A 20,225-nucleotide genomic window follows, 5' to 3' on the forward strand; every position below is an offset into this window, starting at 1 on the left:
TAACCTAATAGCTATTAGATAATAATCAAATTAATCATTTTTTCACTTTTGTTTATCCATCATCTGTAAGCTCACAATGTACGAAATAACTTATATTTCTGTGATTGTGTTTTGTATTTTAGATATAAGGCAGATTGATGAAAATGCTTTTTTCACAACACCTCCACGGAAAGTTCGATCTTCCATGCCTGTAAAGAGAAGCGAAAGTGGCCAATTTCACGCCAGAGCTTACTTTCTTTCCTAGGGAGGAAAGTAAGCCCTAGCGTGAAATTGGCCACTCTCGCCCCTCTCTAGGCATGAAAGTCGAACATTTCTGTAAATGTGTTGTGAAAAATATCGTGTGCACCTCGGATCAAAAGCTTCTGCAAATTATATCTTTATCATAAATTATTTTTATATAATTATATCAAAAATATTTAATTGAATATCTTTAATTTGCTATGTATAAATAAATTTCGATCATCGAACATTAAATTTATTATAGTTAAACATGGCCAGACCTTATATAAACGCGTAATATTATTTAATATTTAATATTCTAGGCGTAATCTCTTAGAACATTAAATACAATAATACAATATTCCAGTAATATTAATAGATGGTTATATGTCCGCTCCTGATAATATTATATAAAAATTACATGAAATAATATTATTTAATGTTATAAAAATATTTTAAATTTTTGGGAATAAACTATCAAATAATTCAATAATTAAAAAAATTATAAATATTTAATGAATATAATAGTTCTAAAATTAATCAAAATAAGTAGTCTTTACTTCGCCAGAGAATAATTAATCCAATTAAGAATTTCAATTGACTATATATACTGGCAATGATTATAATCGTGGCAACGATTATATAATCGTCGTGACAAATCGTCACCGCATTTCGACTAAGGATTCTGGTCATTCTAAATTGTCGTTAGGTTGATAAGTGAGTAATACAGTTTCTCTTAAAGATCAGATATTTAATGTGGAATACAAGACGTGTGAAAAGATGTTACGTGACGCTAGTGTAAAGGCGGACTAACATATATATCATATATATATATATATATATATATATATATATATATATATATAATTTACGCCCAAATTTGAGAGTTAACACTCAAAAATTTAGGTGTTAACCATCAAAGTTGAGTGTACTTTTTCATAAGAGATATATCATCTAGAATCGATTTTAGTCGATATATGTATAAGTACTATCATTAAAAAAAAATTTTATTTCTCGAAGTTGGGACCACGAAGATTTTATTTTACATTGAAAACAACTTACATGTGTAAAACTTTAGGTCGATCGGAAGCAGGGGTCATTGCCCTAGTTTACACCGATCTCTTGATACGCGTATCAAATAGCATATTTGAACTGATCAGCCAATAATCAGATTTATTTACTAGTTATTTACTACACTCATAATTATATATAAAAAGTACCAAATTTCATATATAATCATATATAATCACATATAATCATATATATTTATACATAGATCCGTATTCATAGTCGGATCTTATTTTAGGACTGTCTTAAGTAATATATGTCTTATAATGCTAATACGGCTCTGTGATTGGTTCATAACATCTTAAGATTGTACTTAAGATGGTTTTAAATATAAGATTCGGCTATGAATACCGGCCATAAAATTATATGTATATAATTATATATATAATTATATATAATCTTTTTTCCCAGGTATAGTCACCGCGGCCATATTGAATTTCTTGCTATCGAGGCGACAAATGACTCTATTTTGTCGTGCGTGGCATTCTCAAATAAAGACATTTCAATAAAAAAATCACTATACATCGTTTCAGAACACTTCTAAAATTGACCGCGCGCGCGTTTATCGCTGTGTGCAGAGAGACTTTTAGTGCTGCTACGGTGAAATATCGCACATTTTGCTGGAATAGCTGTCAATGATTATTAATATTCGAGCTACGTAACCTGTCGTTAAATAACTTGAATCTTAATTTTACTGATGAAAAAATTGTTATATTATATACAAATCAGTTGAAATAGATTTTCGCTATATTTGTTTTAAATATAAGTTAATTTTTCTCTGATTTTTTGCAATGAGCCTTATCATACAATTGGGATTCGGGCCTATCTCATGACATTGAATTTAATCCAAGTGCAATATTAAAAGGAAAAGCCTTAGCAATATCGCATATAGTTCGCGTTGAAGAATTGCGCAATGTAAATATAATAAGTCATTTGAAACAATTTTTGGCGTCCCTGGTAACCATATCCGATAGAAAACGATTAAAAACGGCTATATATGTATCGTTTTTAATCGTATCTTATCGGTTCTATCGTTGCATATTTAGAAGACAGATAAAACATTAATCGAATCGAATCGGTTTCTATCGTTTTAGGTCCGAATAAGAAAATAACTATACAAATTTTATAGTTATGAATCGTTTTTTATATGTACAATTATTGCCCATCTGAATCAATCGTATATACACGATATAATATGTATCGTTATTTATGGTAATAATTTTACCGTATGCATTAATACGGATATATAAGAATAAAATGATAGACATCTTATCGATATTTATATGACTTAACCGAACCGATACATCTATCGTTTCTTATCAGGATTTTCTGACATACAACTTATCATCTTCTTTATGGCAGCAAATCGGTTCGTTTTCTATCGTATATTAATGATATAAATTGAATCGTTTGAAAACCTTCTACTTTGCACATGTTTGTATAAAGTTAAAACGATAGACATTTCGTCGATATTTATACGACTTAACCGAACCGACACATCTATCGTTTCTTATCAGGATTTTTCGACGTACAACTTATCATCTTCTGTACGGCAGCAAATCGGTTCGTTTTCTATCGTATATTAATGATATAAATTGAATCGTTTGAAAACCTTCTACTTTGCATATGTTTTTATAAGGTTAAAACGATAGACATCTCGTCGATATTTATACGACTTAACCGAACCGACACATCTATCGTTTCTTATCAGGATTTTCCGACATACAACTTATCATTTTCGAAAACAAAGTTCGTCGAAGTATTTTTATGTGTGTGTGTGTGTGTGATTTGTTATTAAGATTAAAATAATAAAATATTTTATTTGTATTTTAGTGCAATTTTAAATAAGACGTTTCTAATGTAAATGTTGTTTTTATTTCTCTAATAACCGTGAAAATTTTGGCCCTTGGCTTCCTGGTGCTGTTGTCGCAAAGGTGGAAGCTTAATTATTTCAAAAAAAAAAAAAAATGCAGTTCTTTCTTTATCATAGAAAGATCTCTGATACGGTTTATTTTTTTTTTACACGGTTATAATCCGGTGGCATGCAGAGTAGCAAACATCTAAAGATGTTCTGACTGATGTATAGCTGAGAAATTTCAAATTTTTCCAATTTTTTCTGACAGGGCATCGTAAATAAACGGTTCACTATTAACCATATTAAAAAGACAATTATAGCTACTTTAATACCATTAAAAATTATAGAAACCGATGCACCACTAATAAGAAATTTAGGATGCAAGCCCATGTGTATTGTATCGAGAATTTTTTATAGAGTATCGTGAATAAACGAAACTTCAATTATGTTAAAAACTGATTGAGACCGATATAAAGGTAATAAGAAATTTCCGATAAAATCCCAAGTATTTTGCAACGTGAGTTTCTGATAAAATACCGTAAATAAATGATTCACTAATTATATTAAAAACAATAGAAACTGATATATAGCTGATAAGATATTTACGATAAGATTCCAAGTATTTTGTAACGTGAGTTTCTGATAGAGTACCGTAAATAAACGATTCACTAACCATATTAAAAACGATAGAAACTGATGTGCAGCTGAGAAGACATTTACGATAAGATTCCAAGTATTTTGTAACGTGAGTTTCTGATAGAATACCGTAAATAAACGATTCACTAACCATATTAAAAACGATAGAAACTGATGTATAGCTGATAAGACATTTACGATAGGATCCCAAGTATTTTGTAACATGAGTTTCTGATAGAGTACCGTAAATAAACGATTCACTAACCGTATTAAAAACGATAAGAAATTTTTTTATCGTTTTCTATCGGAGATGGTTACCAGGGGTGACTCTGATGGTATAAGCAACCAAAGGATACCAAACTGCACCAGAACCAATAGCAGCCACGGATAGCAACTTTAGTATATGTACCAAACCATACCAAACGATCGCCAAAAATCGCCTTTAATAAGGTGCAGAATGGTACCGCAAACGTCTGCGTACCTAACCTAACCGCAAAAATCTGTCAATGCTTTTGGAAATGAATAAAATTTAATATTTTCTGTGAAATACATATTTACACGAATGCATGCAACACCCTTACGAAAAAAACACCCTAAATAACACCCAAAAAACACCAAAAAATAATAGCGTAATTTCGGATACCCAAATGGCGTTTACACCATTTGAACGTTAACGCCAAGAAAAACACCAAAAATGACACCGAAAATTTTCTTGGCGTTAACGCTCAAATGGTGTAAACGCCATTTGGGTATCTGAAATTACGCTATTATTTTTTGGTGTTTTTTTTTTTGGTGTTATTTAGGGCGTTTTTCTCGTAAGGCCCATACATATTCACTGAGACAAAAATAGCGATCATGCCACGCTGACGCCGCGTCCATTTACCGATCTTGACTATAAATATACCAGACACATATGTGCGACACCGGATTTGCCTTCGCTTTGTGGTGTGTGCGTTGGCAGGATGCGTGGAGGAGATGCGCTGGTCCTGTATTCCATTCCTACCTACCGATAACTGTCGATTCAATAAGCGTCGTTGCACAGATTTTTCGCATTGTGTAGAAGCTGCGCCGAGCGCCGACACCGTTGACGGCACTGACGACAAACAGAATATGGCCCCTGGGCATGCGCTATAGCAGCGCATCACCTCCACATGTTGATGCCAATGCACACCAAAGCGAAGGCACATCCGTGTGCTGTCAAGCGTCTAAATCATTAGTTCAAACAAATAATTAATGTAAATATATGTATAATGTGGCCTCATAATAAGTTAAAGTTTTAACCTTGCATTTTATAATTTTTATCTTTTGTTTTATAATAGGGTGTCAACACTGAAACCCGAGTGTCGACACTCAAATTTTGGTGTTGACACTAAAGTTTCGGTATCGACACTCGAATTTTGGCGTCGACACCCAAAGTTTTGGTATCGAGACTCAAATTTTGGTGTCGACACTCAAAGTTTCGGTGTCGACACTTAACTTTGGGTGTCGACACTCAAATGTCGGTGTTAACACTGAAAAATTAGGCGTTGACACCGAAATAAAGTGTAAACACCCAAAGTTGGGTGTTTTTTTCGTACGGGGCAATTTAAGTTTCTCTTTCGTAATTTTTCCATTACAATGTACTAGATTACTAGAAAATAGCCATAATTGTAATAGATTTTTGAGCTGTACAAACAAATCGGTATTTGTTACTATTCGTACAAAATTGTAGTATTTTACTAGCTGGTTACCCGGGCCTCGCCCGGGAGTCGTTTTTCTTAAACGACTTTATTTCTGTTTCAATATCCTTATTGTAGACAAACATAAAGAGTGTTCATGGATTAAACATGTCGTAACCGGTCTTTTTCTACTCGAGTTTCACACTATTGAATCATTTCCGCTTTTCCGATATTTCACTTACCAATCAGCGGCAATTCCGTCGTATACAATTCTTTGAGATTCACTCAATTATTTCCTAAAAAATTGGAAAAATTTTGTAATTTTCTGCGTGAAAAATTGTTGCACTGTGTATATAATGTTTCATATACAATTCTTATAATTTATATATAAATTATATAGAAAAAGCATTTTGCCAGGTCGAGTAATTGGGCAGAGTTGAATTTTGTAAAGAGTTTTGGAATGTTCCTCAGAAAAAACGCCTTGTAAACCCCAAAGGGATACAATAAACGATCATACAATACAATATAAAAAGCACTTATCCACATAGATTATATATAATTATATATAACTATATATAAACACAACACATGAGCATTATATATATTACACTTTGAAATTCGGATTGTTCGATAGATGGCATCCAATAGGATTTATTTCTCGTATTTAAAATTTGACGAACAGTGGTATAAGGATGGTATCAAGAGACACGGCAGTGTCTCACGTTAAACAGTGCCAAGTTATATAATAATATAGGATGAATCATTTTACTTTTGATTCTATAACTTTTGAAAAAATATACATTTAATTTATCCACAGATAGCAAAGCGTATCTGAGCAAAATTGCGTAAATCTATGATTGCTTATGATGCTGTCAACTTGCCGTACATTTGCTTCAATTGATTTTGAGTAATTTAATATTTGAAGCAACACGAAGGCAACATTGGATATATGTATTGCCAGCAATTTGTCGGCAAGAGAGCAGCATCAAATTTACTTCACGTTGTTAACAATATAACAGCATTGTGTGATCTTGTGTATTATTACAGTAACATGACAGCTACAGCTCGAATTTTGTATCAGTCAGTATCAGACGATTTTAGACCGTAGCATAAGTTGCCACAAGTTGCTAGCAAGTTGCTATACAAAATTGTTAAATCGTGAAGGCATCAATTTGCCGACAAATGCGGACTCAGTTGCCACAATTCTGGTAGCAACACATACTATGTTGTCGGCAACATGCCAGCAATAATGTAAACTTGTTGCTATCTGGGTCAATGCTTTATTATTGAAGTTAACAGTTCTTTTTCAATATATATTGACTATGTATAGTCAAATATAATTATATATATTTTTACATATATATAATCTCATTATATATGTTTATATATAATTATATATGATTATATATGTCATATATGATCATATAGAGACAAAATTCATATATAATTGCATTATATTGTTACGCTCGCCGGGGGTTAGCCACTCTCTCGCTCTTACACACACTCGCGACGCGCACTCCGGCACTCACTCAATAAATAAGGCTCGTTATTATATAAAAAAGAACTCGTTTAATGTAGATTCGTTTGTACACGGAGCTCGGGTTAACACGTCCGATCGTGACGGACACCCGGAGCGTAATCTGACAGTCGTAATTATCAATAACACAACCGTCGCTAAGGACGATTCGCGACTTCTCGCTACGGGGCGACCCGCATGAGCGCACGGAACGGGCGTACAGCACGGGCGTAACACTACCCCCCCTCTTCCAACATTGTCGCCCCGACAATCCGGGAGGGTAGTTTCCTGCAGTACAGCTTTATCGTGAGCCCCAGGGCACCGAACAGTTAACTTGTCCTCCTCGGGCTGTTGCCCCGAGTTACCGGACCCTGTCCCTCTTGGTCCCCGGTAGCTGCACACCAGACCTCGTCCGAACCTCTTCTGGGGAGAGCTGGCCAGGCTCCCCCCTCTCCGACGGCCTCAAGACGACTCCGAAAGCTCCGCTTCCCCGGTGCTCCCCCTCCGCCGCCGGCCTCCCGCGTTGTCGTCCCGCTAAATCTTCGGACAAGGGGGGAGAAACTCGCGTGGACCCAACGCCTTTACAGGCTCCCCAAATTCCTGCCTCAGCATTTGCTCAACGTCCCACGGGAAAACCACAGCTCAAAAACCGTGGGCGAGGCAGTCTTTCTTAAAACAGAACTATCCCGAGAAGAAGTCTTCGGCCGATGTTCTGCCACAGTACTTCCTCAACTCCTTACGTACTCCGACTTCCTCTAGAAAATCCTATTATAAATTTACGATAGTACGAACAAAATCCGAGAAAACTTCGCAATAAAGTTCTCGTGTGAGGAACCGGCCATCTCTCTACGGCAGCAACCTTTTCGGGGTCTGTAGAAATACCCTCTGCCGAAATTACATGTCCCAAATACTTTACTTTCTTTCCGAATAAAACACATTTCTTAGGATTTATCTTTAAATTTACTTCCTGTAACCGCAAAAGTACTTTTCCCAGATTTTCTAACATCTCCGCAAAACTTTTTCCAAAAATTATTATATCATCCAAATAGACTAAGCAAATTTTAGATAGTAAATCTTGCAAAACTTTCTCCATGAGGCGTTCAAAGTTTGCAGGGACGTTACACAAACCAAAAGGCATTACCGTAAATTGCCAGAGCCCTCTACCGAACGAGAAAGCCGTTTTCTCTCTATCCTCGGGTCGAATTTTTATCTGCCAATACCCACTTTTTAGATTTAATGTACAAAACCAAGCGTTACCTGATAGCTGATCAAATATGTCATCAATTTTTGGGAGGGGATGTGAATCTTTTTCCGTTATTGCGTTCATCATTCGAAAATCTACACAAAATCTAATTGTTCCATCTTTCTTTTTTACTAAAACCACAGGAGAAACCCAAGGGCTTTTTGATTCCTCAATTACTCCACAAGCTTTCATTTCCTCCATAACTTTTTCTACCTCCCCTCTCATTTGAAAAGGAATTCGTCGAGGTACCTGTTTTATAGGGAGAGAGTCTTTCACATTTATAACATGTTGAACAACACTACAGTTTCCCGCAACAATGTTTTCGGAAAATACATTTTGAAATTTCACAATAAATTCGGCAAAAAGTTCCTTCTCAGTCAAATTAAGATTCTGAAATTATTTTCGAAGAGTTCTTTCAAGGAAACAGGGACTTTATTAGAAACATCCTTAATTCGAGCTAATTGCGTTTCCGATTTTAAAATTCTGAAAGCAGTATCAAAGATTTCTTCTAAGTTCACGATTTTAAGAAAATCTACTCCTAGGATACAATCATCATTAATATCAGCTGCTAGCAAAGGAATTACCACAAAATAATTTTTTATTTCTACCTTAGCTTCCACTTTAAATTCAATAAAAACTTTTTCACCAGTAGGATATCTTAAATTTATTTCCTTTAATGGAAGCTTTTCCTTTCCTACCTTCACGAATTTCTTACTAAGAATGGACACATTGGAGCCCGTATCAACCTTGAATGTCCTGAAGAAAAGGGAAACGCGGCTTAATCGAACTTAGCGGGGGAGGTTTGGCTCGTGTAGAGTTCCTCTAGTAAGAGTTAGGACACCCCGGTCTGACTCCTGATTGGTTCCGCCATTGATGGGGAAGACGTTAGTGGGAGTGAGACGAAGCTATAACAAAAATGATCGTGATCCGCTATGCCCGGCTATGCTACAATTTCCAAGTACGACAGTTGAAGAACGAAATTACCTTGATCGTTCGCTATGCAAAAGTATGACTATTTCGCAAGCGAGTAAAATTCACGTTACAGTAAGTAATAAAAATAATTAAAATATAACAAAGAGTTATTTTACATCTGTTTAACTGTACATGATTATAAGCGATACTTATTAATAAAATGTATTTAGTAATTATTTATTATAATATTAAATTCACAAACTGTAATCTAAAACTTATACAAAAAAACCTTAACCTAAAACTTATACTTACAAATAGTTTGAAAAAATAATTTTAAAAACTGTGTAGTAGATAAAATGCCTAGTTGTGCGGCGCAAGGATGCTCAAATTCCTGAAAATCAGGTTACAAAATGTGTTATTTCCCATTAAAAGATACACAAAAATGTGCAATATGGATTTACAACGTGAATCGTACGATTTGGATCCCAACAAAACATTCAACACTACGTCAGGTAGTAATATAAATTTAAACTTATTAATAATCGTTGTACGGCGTCATTAATGCCTGGTCTCCAAAATTGGATGCGTTTCGGACTCACTCTTTGTCTCTTTTTAAAGGGGACAGTTAGAAATAGTTAGAAAGAGACGAAGAGTGAGTTTCCGAAAGTATTATTGTTACATTATTTTTATGATTTATAGGTTTCCCTAACAGCACTATATATTGCAGCAACATTACAGCAATATTGAAATACAATATTGTGGCAATTTTGCAGTAATATTGCTGCAAGGTGGCACTGCAACATATTAAAAGACATATATATATATATATATATATATATATATATATATATATGTATATATATACACATATACGTACGTATATTATATATTATATGTACCTATTTAGTAGAATGCATTTACGTACTGCTTCTATGTACATATAATAGATATAATGTCAATATTAAAAATTTGTGCAGTTGTATACTCTTTTTAAACTGAATTTGTTTCTTAAGATGATTTTTGAAAAATTATATATTTGCGCTGGTTGTGACATATGTAGGCTATATATAACACTTACATCAAATTAAGAAGTAGTCTACCACGTAAGCCAGTTGGTTCACGATCCAGAGGTCCCTAGGTCCCGAGTTCGAATCCCACTAAGGTGTGTTTTTCAAATACGAGAAAATATTTATAATCATAGACTGCATCTTAAGAAACAAATTTAGTTATAAAATAGTAATAAAATTTTCAAAAAAAAAAATTTTTTTTTGCCGGGTAAATATTGGAAATGTAGTGCCACAACATTGCTGCAATATTGCAGCAAAATTGCGCTACAATATTGCCACAACATTGCTGCACATTGCAGCAATATTGCATGCAATATTGCAAGCTTGCCGTGCAATATTGCTGCAACATTGCTGCAATATATTGTGCTGTTAAGGTTCATTTTGCTCCTGAAATGTAGGAAAAACATAGAGCAGATGGCAGCTTGAAATTAAAAATGAATGCCATACCTACTTTATTTGGTGAAACAGGTAATTTTTTCATCTATGTTGGTTTAAAATTCTTTTTTTTTTGTATTTTTATTTTTATTAATTTTATAGAAATTAATAACAGTACTTATTATAAATATTAACTTGTGCATTTATTAAAGTGATGGATTTTGTGTAGAAATAGATATAAATTTATAAATAATTATTATTTAAGAGCAAAGATTAAGGGATATAAAAAAATAAATTAAATAAACAAAGTTTAGTTTTTTCTGTACGGACCATAATTCAATTATATGTTCCAATCATGTAATGTTCATACTTTGTTTTCAGTTCCAAAAGAGCTAATAATTAACGAAATTGAAAATAAAGATCAATCAACGGAAGACTTTGTGCAAAGCGAGACGGTGCATATTGAAGAAAATTCGTCCCAAAATAATGAACATGAACCAATGGAGTATGAAGATGTGAACGAAATTATAAATATTGAAAGTAGCGAAGCAGAAAATGGAAAATCCGTGCAATTAAATAAAGTTTTAAATTCATGCACTAATTGTTTACAAAAAGACAAAACAATAAAAGAAATGAGTAAACTTTTAACAAAAATTGATCGCTTACATAAACATGCAAAAGAAAAACTTCTCAATGCAAATCGCAATATAAAACGTTTACAACAACGAAAAGGTTCTTCCCATACACTTGCAACAAAGGTAAAGAATATGTTTAGCGATACGCAACTAAAACTGTTATCTGGCGAATTTATCAAAGTTCCAAAAAATGGTGCAATAATACTATACAAAAAGCACTAAAATTAAGGTTTGCATGTGATAGCTCAGGTTATGAGGAAGTGATTCGTAATTTTCCTTTACTTTCGCTATGAACATTAAATAGGAAATTGCAAAATATAAACTTTGATGGTGGTATTTTGAATGACATTTTTGACTTTTTAAGTATTAAAGTTTCTTCCTTCAAAAATAGTTTAGATAATCATTGCATGCTAGTGCTAAATAAAATGAGCATAACACCTAGTCATGTATTAGATCTATCAAAAAATACGTACTTAGGTACTGCTACTTTACAAAATTGTTTGGGTGATAAGCATATCGCTAATCATGCTTTAGTTATAATGTTAGGAAACATTTCAAGTCGATGGAAGTTGTGGCCTATTATTATACCAGTGACTCAGTGGATGGTACAAAATTAAAACCTATTGTGTGTGATATTATAGAAAAAGCAGAAAAAATAGGATTACGTGTTCATAGTATTACTTAAGTTATGGGATCCGCAAATATGGCATTATGGAGAACGTTTGGTATAAAAATTTCACGACATTCTAGGATCATAAATTCTTGCGTACATCCTGTTGACAAAAATCGCTCTCTTTATTTTTTTCATGACGTAGCACATACATTCAAAAACTTAAAAGCAGGCTTATAAGAAATGAATTGTTTAAAATTCCAAAGGAAATAATAGATAAATATGCTTTACCAACAAATGAAGTAAGAGTTTCTCATTTACCTAAATTATGCACAGCGCAAAAAAAATTAGGTTTTGGTTTATTAATAGCTCCAAAATTGCAAAGAAAATTATTAGATCCTAATAATCATTTTCAAAAAATGAAAGTGAGCAATGCTACTAATGTATTGAACCATAGTGTAGGTTCTGCTCTACAATTTCATGCTGAAGATACAAATGATCCAACTCTTAAAACAACTGCTTGGTTTATACAGTTCATTTCTAAATGGTTTACGATTATGAGCGCAAGAACACCAAAACTAGCCTTAGAAAAACTTAATGTAGAAAAATTTGAAGAATCAATGCAATTTTTAAGAGAAATTATTCAAGTAGTTACAGGAATGGAGGTCGGCAAATAAGGGTCATGGAAACCAATGTAATTTCTACCATGTCCGTTATACAATTAACTAATTACTTACTTGATAATGAGGACTTCGAGTTCGTTCTCACGTCGCGATTTATGAAAGATTGTTTGGAAAATGTATTTTCTATTATTTGTTCTAAAAACGTGATACCAAATGCAGTCCAGTTAAAAAATGATCTCAAATTAATTACAGTTTCGCAATATATGAAGCATATTGGACACAGTAGTTATGACAATGATGACAGGAAGTTCTCTTCACAGTTTTTAGAACTAATGTCAAACAAGAATCGCACGCGTCCGATCGACGAAAATGAACTTGTTAGCAATCAAATAGTACAAATAAATGAGACTGATATTTGTAATAATATTGTTCTTGATAATATGGCTTTAAATACTATATATTATTCAGGCGGTTATATATTGTATAAAATTAAAACTAAAGAAAAAGTATGTGATACTTGTATTAACGCTACAGGGAGTACTGATTTTATTGCATGTTCACATAGTGAATTGACAAAAGCTAGATGTTTTAAAAAAGAAACATTATTTTTTATGAATGAACCAACATTTTCTTTTATTGTAAAGATGGAAAAGATTTTCCAGAGTTACTACATACAAGTTTGTTCCAAATCCATAAATTTAAAAAAAAAATTTATTAATTTGTGTAATACAATTAACTTTACAATTCCAAATTGTCATAATTTAAAACAAAAAATCATTACACGTTTCATTACTTTTAGATTTAAAAAAATGTCTGTAACATTGCATGGAATGGGTAAAAATTCTATGTTTGAGAGCAAAAGTGCTTATATGCATGCTGTAACATAATAAATTTGGTTTGTATTCATTAAGTTAAATACATCATGTTATATGCGTGTTTATTATGTTCTATAAAAAGTTTAATATATATGGATTTTTTTTAAATAAAAAATTATAGTATGGTTTATTCGAATAAAAAACTTTAATATTATTCTATCTCTAGTTGACTTTCCTATAAATACTGTACTTTATTCGTTAATTTTTTCAGGTTCCTCCTATTGCAATGAGTTAAAAAAAATAATGCTACATTTGATTTTTATATGCATATCGTGATATTATAGTTATGTGGAGAGCATTTGCAGCAATTTCATTAAATTTTGGTAATTGTGAAATGTATTATTATACTTGCTATGTATTTTATGTCCAAATGTTATCTTTGTAAATAAAGACAGATAATTTTTTTATAAAATTACAAATAGATAATATAAGTGATACGTCGTAAAGCAATTTTTTAACTTTTTATATAAAAGAAACATAATCTTTAATTTTAATATATAAATAGATAAATAGAATAGTAGAAGCCTTTCAAATCGCGCGTTACAGCTCCCTATTAATGGCGGACGGTGTCCTAACTCTTACTAGAGGAACTCTAGGCTCGTGTTATTAATACCCCGAATTTTATTTATGAAAATGTTGTGTTCAACGAAAATAATAAAACCGTTTTAAAAAGAAATAGAATTAAGTCAAGTTGTTATTATTTTTGTTATGATGGGAAAGTTGACGGAAGAAAGTGTTCTTTCAAGGTTGATACGGGCTCCGATGTGTCCATTCTTAGTAAGAAATTCGTGAAGGTAGGAAAGGAAAAGCTTCCATTGGAGGAAATAAATTTAAGATATCCTACTGGTGAAAAAGTTTTTATTGAATTTAAAGTGGGAGCTAAGGTAAAAATAGGAAATCATTCTGTGGTAATTCCTTTGCTAGTAGCTGATATTAACGATGATTGTATCCTAGGAGTAGATTTTCTTAAAATCGTGAACTTAGAAGAAATCTTTGATACTGCTTTCAGAATTTCAAAATCGGAAACGCAATTAGCTCGAATTAAGGATGTTTCTAATAAAGTCCCTGTTTTCTTGAAAGAACTCTTCGAAAATAATTCTCAGAATCTTAATTTGACTGAGAAGGAACTTTTTGCCAAATTTCTTGTGAAATTTCAAAATGTATTTTCCGAAAACATTGTTGCGGGAAACTGTAATGTTGTTCAACATGTTATAAATGTGAAAGACTCTCTCCCCATAAAACAGGTACCTCGACGAATTCTTTTTCAAATGAGAGGGGAGGTGGAAAAAGTTATGGAGGAAATGAAAGCTTGTGGAGTAATTGAGGAATCAAAAAGCCCTTGGGTATCTCCTGTGGTTTTAGTAAAAAAGAAAGATGGAACAATTAGATTTTGTGTGGATTTTCGAATGGTGAACGCAATAACGGAAAAAGATTCACATCCCCTCCCAAGAATTGATGACATATTTGATCAGCTATCAGGTAACGCTTGGTTTTGTACATTAGATCTAAAAAGTGAGTATTGGCAGATAAAAATTCGACTCGAGGATAGAGAGAAAACGGCTTTCTCGTTCGGTAGAGGGCTCTGGCAATTTACGGTAATGCCTTTTGGTTTGTGTAACGCCCCTGCAACCTTTGAACGCCTCATGGAGAAAGTTTTGCAAGATTTACTATCTAAAATTTGCTTAGTCTATTTGGATGATATAATAATTTTTGGAAAAAGTTTTGCGGAGATGTTAGAAAATCTGGGAAAAGTACTTTTGCGGTTAAAGATAAATCCTAAGAAATGTGTTTTATTCGGAAAGAAAGTAAAGTATTTGGGGCATGTAATTTCGGCAGAGGGTATTTCTACAGACCCCGAAAAGGTTGCTGCCGTAGAAAGATGGCCGGTTCCTCACACGAGAACTTTATTGCGAAGTTTTCTCGGATTTTGTTCGTACTATCGTAAATTTATAAAAGGATTTTCTTCGATTGCTAAACCCCTTTACGAATTAACGGGGAACCAGGTTAAGTTTATCTGGAACAAGGTTCATCAGAACTCTTTTGATGAAATAAAGCGGGTACTGTCCTCTCCTCCAGTGCTTTCTTTTGCGAAGAAGGAGAGCGAATTTATTCTCGACACTGATGCCTCCAATATTGGAATTGGCGCGGTTTTATCACAAAAACAGGAGGGGGAGGAGAAGGTCATTGCATATTTTAGTCGTGTTATTAATAAAGCCGAGCAAAATTATTGTGTAACTCGGCGAGAACTTTTGGCGATTGTAGAATCAATTAAATTTTTTCGCCATTACCTTTTGGGACGTGAGTTTTTGATCCGCACGGATCACGTTTCTCTACGATGGCTTTATGTCTTTTAAAGATTTAGATGGACAGTTGGCTCGTTGGCTAGAGAGAATCCAGCAATATCAATTTGTTGTTTCTTACAGGAAAAGGCTTTCTCATAAAAACGCTGACGGATTGTCAAGACGGACTTGCGAGTCGTTTGGCTGTGGATATTGTGCTAAAGTGGAGAGAAGGAGTTCTGAAAGTTCGGAAAAGGAAGTCGCTCGCATCGTTTTAGAGGCGGAAAATTTGAAAGAGTGGCGAGAGGAGCAGAGAGTAGATCCGAGCATCTCGATCATACTTCGTGGAAAGGAAGCTGGGGTTCGCCCTTCTCGCACTGAGATTGCTGCGGAAGACGTTTCTGCTCAGGTCTATTGGGCATACTGGGATGCTTTAGTCCTGAAAGAGGGAATACTTTACAGAAAGTGGGAAGCTCCGAATCTTAAATCCAATTTTCTTCAGCTTATTGTTCCTCGGAGACTAGTCAAAGGGATTTTATAGGAAATGCATGACTCCCCATCAGGAGGACATTTTGGGGTAAGTAAGACTTTGGAGAAGATTCGGAAACGCTATTTTTGGGCTACTTGTAAGCAGGACGTAGAGGATTGGTGCAAGACATGTAAAGTCTGTGTTGCCAGAAAAGGTCCCTCGGGGAAGGGAAAATCTCCTCTACAAGTTTATAACGTTGGAACTCCGTTAGAAAGAGTTCAGATGGATATCCTAGGCCCTCTTCCGGTAACAAAATCCGGAAACAGATTTCTTCTCGTAGTGGATTGTTTCACGAAATGGGTGGAAGCTTTCCCATTAAGGAATATGAGAGCAAAAACGGTTGCGGAGATTTTTGTAAGCCAGTTTGTTTCCAGACATGGAGTACCTTTGGAGGTTCATACCGACCAAGGGAAAAATTTTGAGTCGAAGCTTTTCGCAGAGTTGATGAGACTATTTGACATAAGGAAGACCAGGACTACTGCTTTACATCCACAGTCAGATGGGCAAGTGGAACGTCAGCATCAAACTATAACCAATTATTTGGCGAAATATGTCTCTGAAAATCAAAAAGATTGGGATCAATGGATCCCTATGTTTTTCCTGGCATATAGATCCGCAAAACATGAGACAACTGGAGTTTCCCCTGCGGAATTATATTTCGCTCGTGATCTCAGGTTACCTTCAGATCTCTTGCGGGGGAGTCCTTCGAAGTCTCTTGGAGAGGAGCCTCCTCTGGTTGGAAATTTTGTCAGGAATCTGAAGGGGAAATTGGGAGAAATTCATTCAGCCGCACGAAGGCAGATGAATATGAAATCTTTTTGAATGAAGGATCGATACGATCGTGGAGTTAAGCAAGTTCTTTTTCAGGAGGGGCAGAGAGTCTGGTTATATAATCCCCGAAGAGTTAAAGAAAAGGCTCCAAAATTGCAGAGCAATTGGGAAGGTCCCTTCTTCATAATAAAGAAGCTTAGTGATGTTGTATACTGTATTCGGAAATCACCTCGACATAAGAATAAAATTGTTCATTCGGATAGATTAGCTATTTATGCTGAAAAGAAATTGGGTTGAAGGGTTAGAGTAGATCGGAGCCCGGGAGGGAATTTGTAACAATGACTGGAATTCTTGATGTATTCTGAATTGATCAATACTGAATAAGATAATGAGTTTTGGTTTAGTTTTGTTATTTAATATTTTGTTCTCTTTTTTTTTACTGTGCGCAATGTTTGTTTTTCCCTAGAGGAAGTCGGAGTACGTAAGGAGTTGAGGAAGTACTGTGGCAGAACATCGGCCGAAGACTTCTTCTCGGGAAAGTTCTGTTTTAAGGAAGACTGCCTCGCCCACGGTTTTTGAGCTGTGGTTTTCCCGTGGGACGTTGAGCAAATGCTGAGGCAGGGACTTGGGGAGCCTGTAAAGGCGTTGGGTCCACGCGAGTTTCCCCCCCCCCCCTTGTCCAAAGATTTAGCGGGACGACGACGCGGGAGGCCGGCGGCGGAGGGAGAACACCGGGAAAGCGGAGCTTTCGGAGTCGTCTTGAGGCCGTCGGAGAGGGGGGAGCCTGACCAGCTCTCCCCAGAAGAGGTTCGGACGAAGTCTGGTGTGCAGCTACCGGGGACCAAGAGGGACAGGGTCCGGTAACTCGGGGCAACAGCCCGAGAAGGACAAGTTAACTTTTCGGTGCCCTGGGGCTCACGATAAAGCTGTACTGCAGGAAACTACCCTCCCGGATGGTCGGGGCGACAATCTTGGAAGAGGGGGGGTAGTGTTACGCCCGTGCTGTACGCCCATTCCGTGCGCTCATACGGGTCGCCCCGTAGCGAGAAGTCGCGAATCGTCCTTAGCGACGGCTGTGTTATTGATAATTACGACTGTCAGATTACTCTCCGGGTGTCCGTCACGATCGGACGTGTTAACTCGAGCTCCGTGTACAAACGAATCTACATTAAACGAGTTCCTTTTTATATAATAACGAGCCTTATTTATTGAGTGAGTGCCGGAGTGCGCGTCGCGAGTGTGTGTATGAGCGAGAGAGTGGCTAACGCCCGGCGAGCGTAACATTTTGGGGGCTCGTTTCGCTCCTGAAAATTCTATATATATATAATCATATATATTTATATATAAGATATATAATCTTTTTTTCTCGGGTACCCAGGAGCCTTAAAGCATGAAAAGATACGAAAATGCAGTTTTGTTATAATAATATAATAATAGTCATATTAGCAAATGACAATAGTAAATGTAGATAGTTGTGAATAAAGATAGGAGCTAGTTTCAATAAAAGTAGATAATTCATTAATATATCTGTCTGTTATGTAAAAAAAATGTTACTGTTACTACGTTTACGCGAGCGTTACTTCTGTAGTAACTTACGATATATCACTCGTTTACGCGGAGTGAATTATCGTAAGTTACTACAAAATCCTGTTTACGCGAAAGAAAATCCTGTTTACGCGAAGGAATTATCGTAAGTTACTACAGAAGTAACGTTCGCGTAAACGTAGTATGTTGTATTAACTATTGTTAATCATATTTAGAGAAACCAAAGTACACTTTATTGTGTACCTTATACATCTTAGTCGGCTTGGCGCTGACTAGCACTATCATCGAACTTGTCAGACGACAATACACTCAGTCCTGGAGGAGGTTGCAAAGACTAAGTGGCCCATTAGCTGAAACTCTTAGGAAACTTGGCGAACAAGCGGGCGGCGACATGTCGGCGCTGCACTCTGATCTGCGGTATATCTCTCTCTTTATCAATTTCTCTATAATTATAGCTATATATATAAAATATCATTATTAAATTTTCTCTATTGCACTGTAATTTAAAAGAATTTGTTTGGAGGAGATTAACAATAAAACGCTAATTTCAGGAAAGTACTGACGGTCATATCTATGCCGCGTTTGAGATGGTCTGCGTCCATCGACCGGAGTGTCATAAAGGATCGGGACTGGGAGGAAGCTATCGAAGCAGTGTTGCGCGACATCGCCGCATCAGCGACGTCCCCGCCGTCCAAGAAACCGATCGTACAAATTGTCGTTTATGAGTCCAGCGTTTAGTATTGTTTAAACGCTGAGCTTAAAAAAATTCATATATCATTTTTTTTAAATAATACTTTAGCACAATGTTAGCACAACTTAGTAAGCCGTTTTCTTCATGCAACTACAAATGCACTAATGGGTGTTATGGATAACTGGATTCGCTTTCCAACAACGGCTGATAGAATTCGAAGAATTAAAGAAGAGTAATTATATATGATTATAGAATATGGATTTATAAATATATTAACATTTAGTCTAGTCTGTATAATTTTACCTAATATAACATTTATTATAATATAAGTTTTATTTAATAAACTTTTAAAAATAAAAATGTGTTAAAACAATAATTTTTTTTTAGATTTTTTAGAAATATGGTGGTTTTCCTGAATTATTGGAACAATTGATGGCACACATATTGCTATTGTTCCACCCAAATTGGAAAGAGAATTTTTATTTATAAATAGAAAGTTATACCACTCATTAAATGTATTAGTCGTAAGTATATAAATATTTTGTAATGCTGAATTACATAATAAAAATATAATACAATATTAATAATATATACTATGTATAGTAATAAATTGTAAAATAATATAGGATTTCAGATTAGTGATTATAATTTTGTCGTTATTTCTTCCCATAACTGGTCCTGTAAAAATATATTCATTGATACTTATTAACTTTGAATTTATTATTTCTATTATTTAGTGTTTATAAAATCACTTACTAATTTTTTTTTATTTTCACGATTGTACCTTAACCTCCCTCTTCCGAAATCTGGATGGTTACACATAAAATTTATTAGAATTTGCTTCTTCTTTTCAGTCACATTCATATTTATTTATTTAAAAAACTAACAAATATCACAATATTAATAACCATATAAATTGGTCAAAACACGTCCGGACACCTTTATAACTTTCCGAGATCTCGTTCTTCACAAGTTCACACAAAATACTTTTCACCATTGTGGTTCTAGTGATTTCGTATTTTCACCTCGTTACAGACCAACGTTACAGAATCGTGTGAACAAACTCATGTGAAATGAAAGTGCGAAAAGTGAGTGAACTCACTTGAAATACAGAATCG

The 20,225-nt window shown here is 34.6% G+C and overlaps 1 protein-coding gene across 1 annotated transcript in view; it reads left to right on the plus strand.

Annotated features, from left to right (window-relative positions):
* LOC143897989 (potassium channel subfamily K member 15-like) overlaps positions 1–19,708 on the plus strand; it is a 50,754-nt gene extending 31,046 nt beyond the window's left edge. The window contains 2 exon segments of the mRNA XM_077406998.1: positions 18,632–18,833; positions 18,968–19,708. Of these exon segments, the coding sequence (XP_077263124.1) occupies positions 18,632–18,833; positions 18,968–19,154 (389 nt within the window). The 3' untranslated portion in view covers positions 19,155–19,708.
* The last annotated feature ends 517 nt before the right edge of the window (positions 19,709–20,225 follow it).

The sequence above is a fragment of the Temnothorax americanus genome, unplaced genomic scaffold (assembly GCF_048541705.1).
Source record: "Temnothorax americanus isolate GAGA-0224 unplaced genomic scaffold, ASM4854170v1 Scaffold216, whole genome shotgun sequence".
Lineage (NCBI taxonomy): Eukaryota > Metazoa > Arthropoda > Insecta > Hymenoptera > Formicidae > Temnothorax > Temnothorax americanus.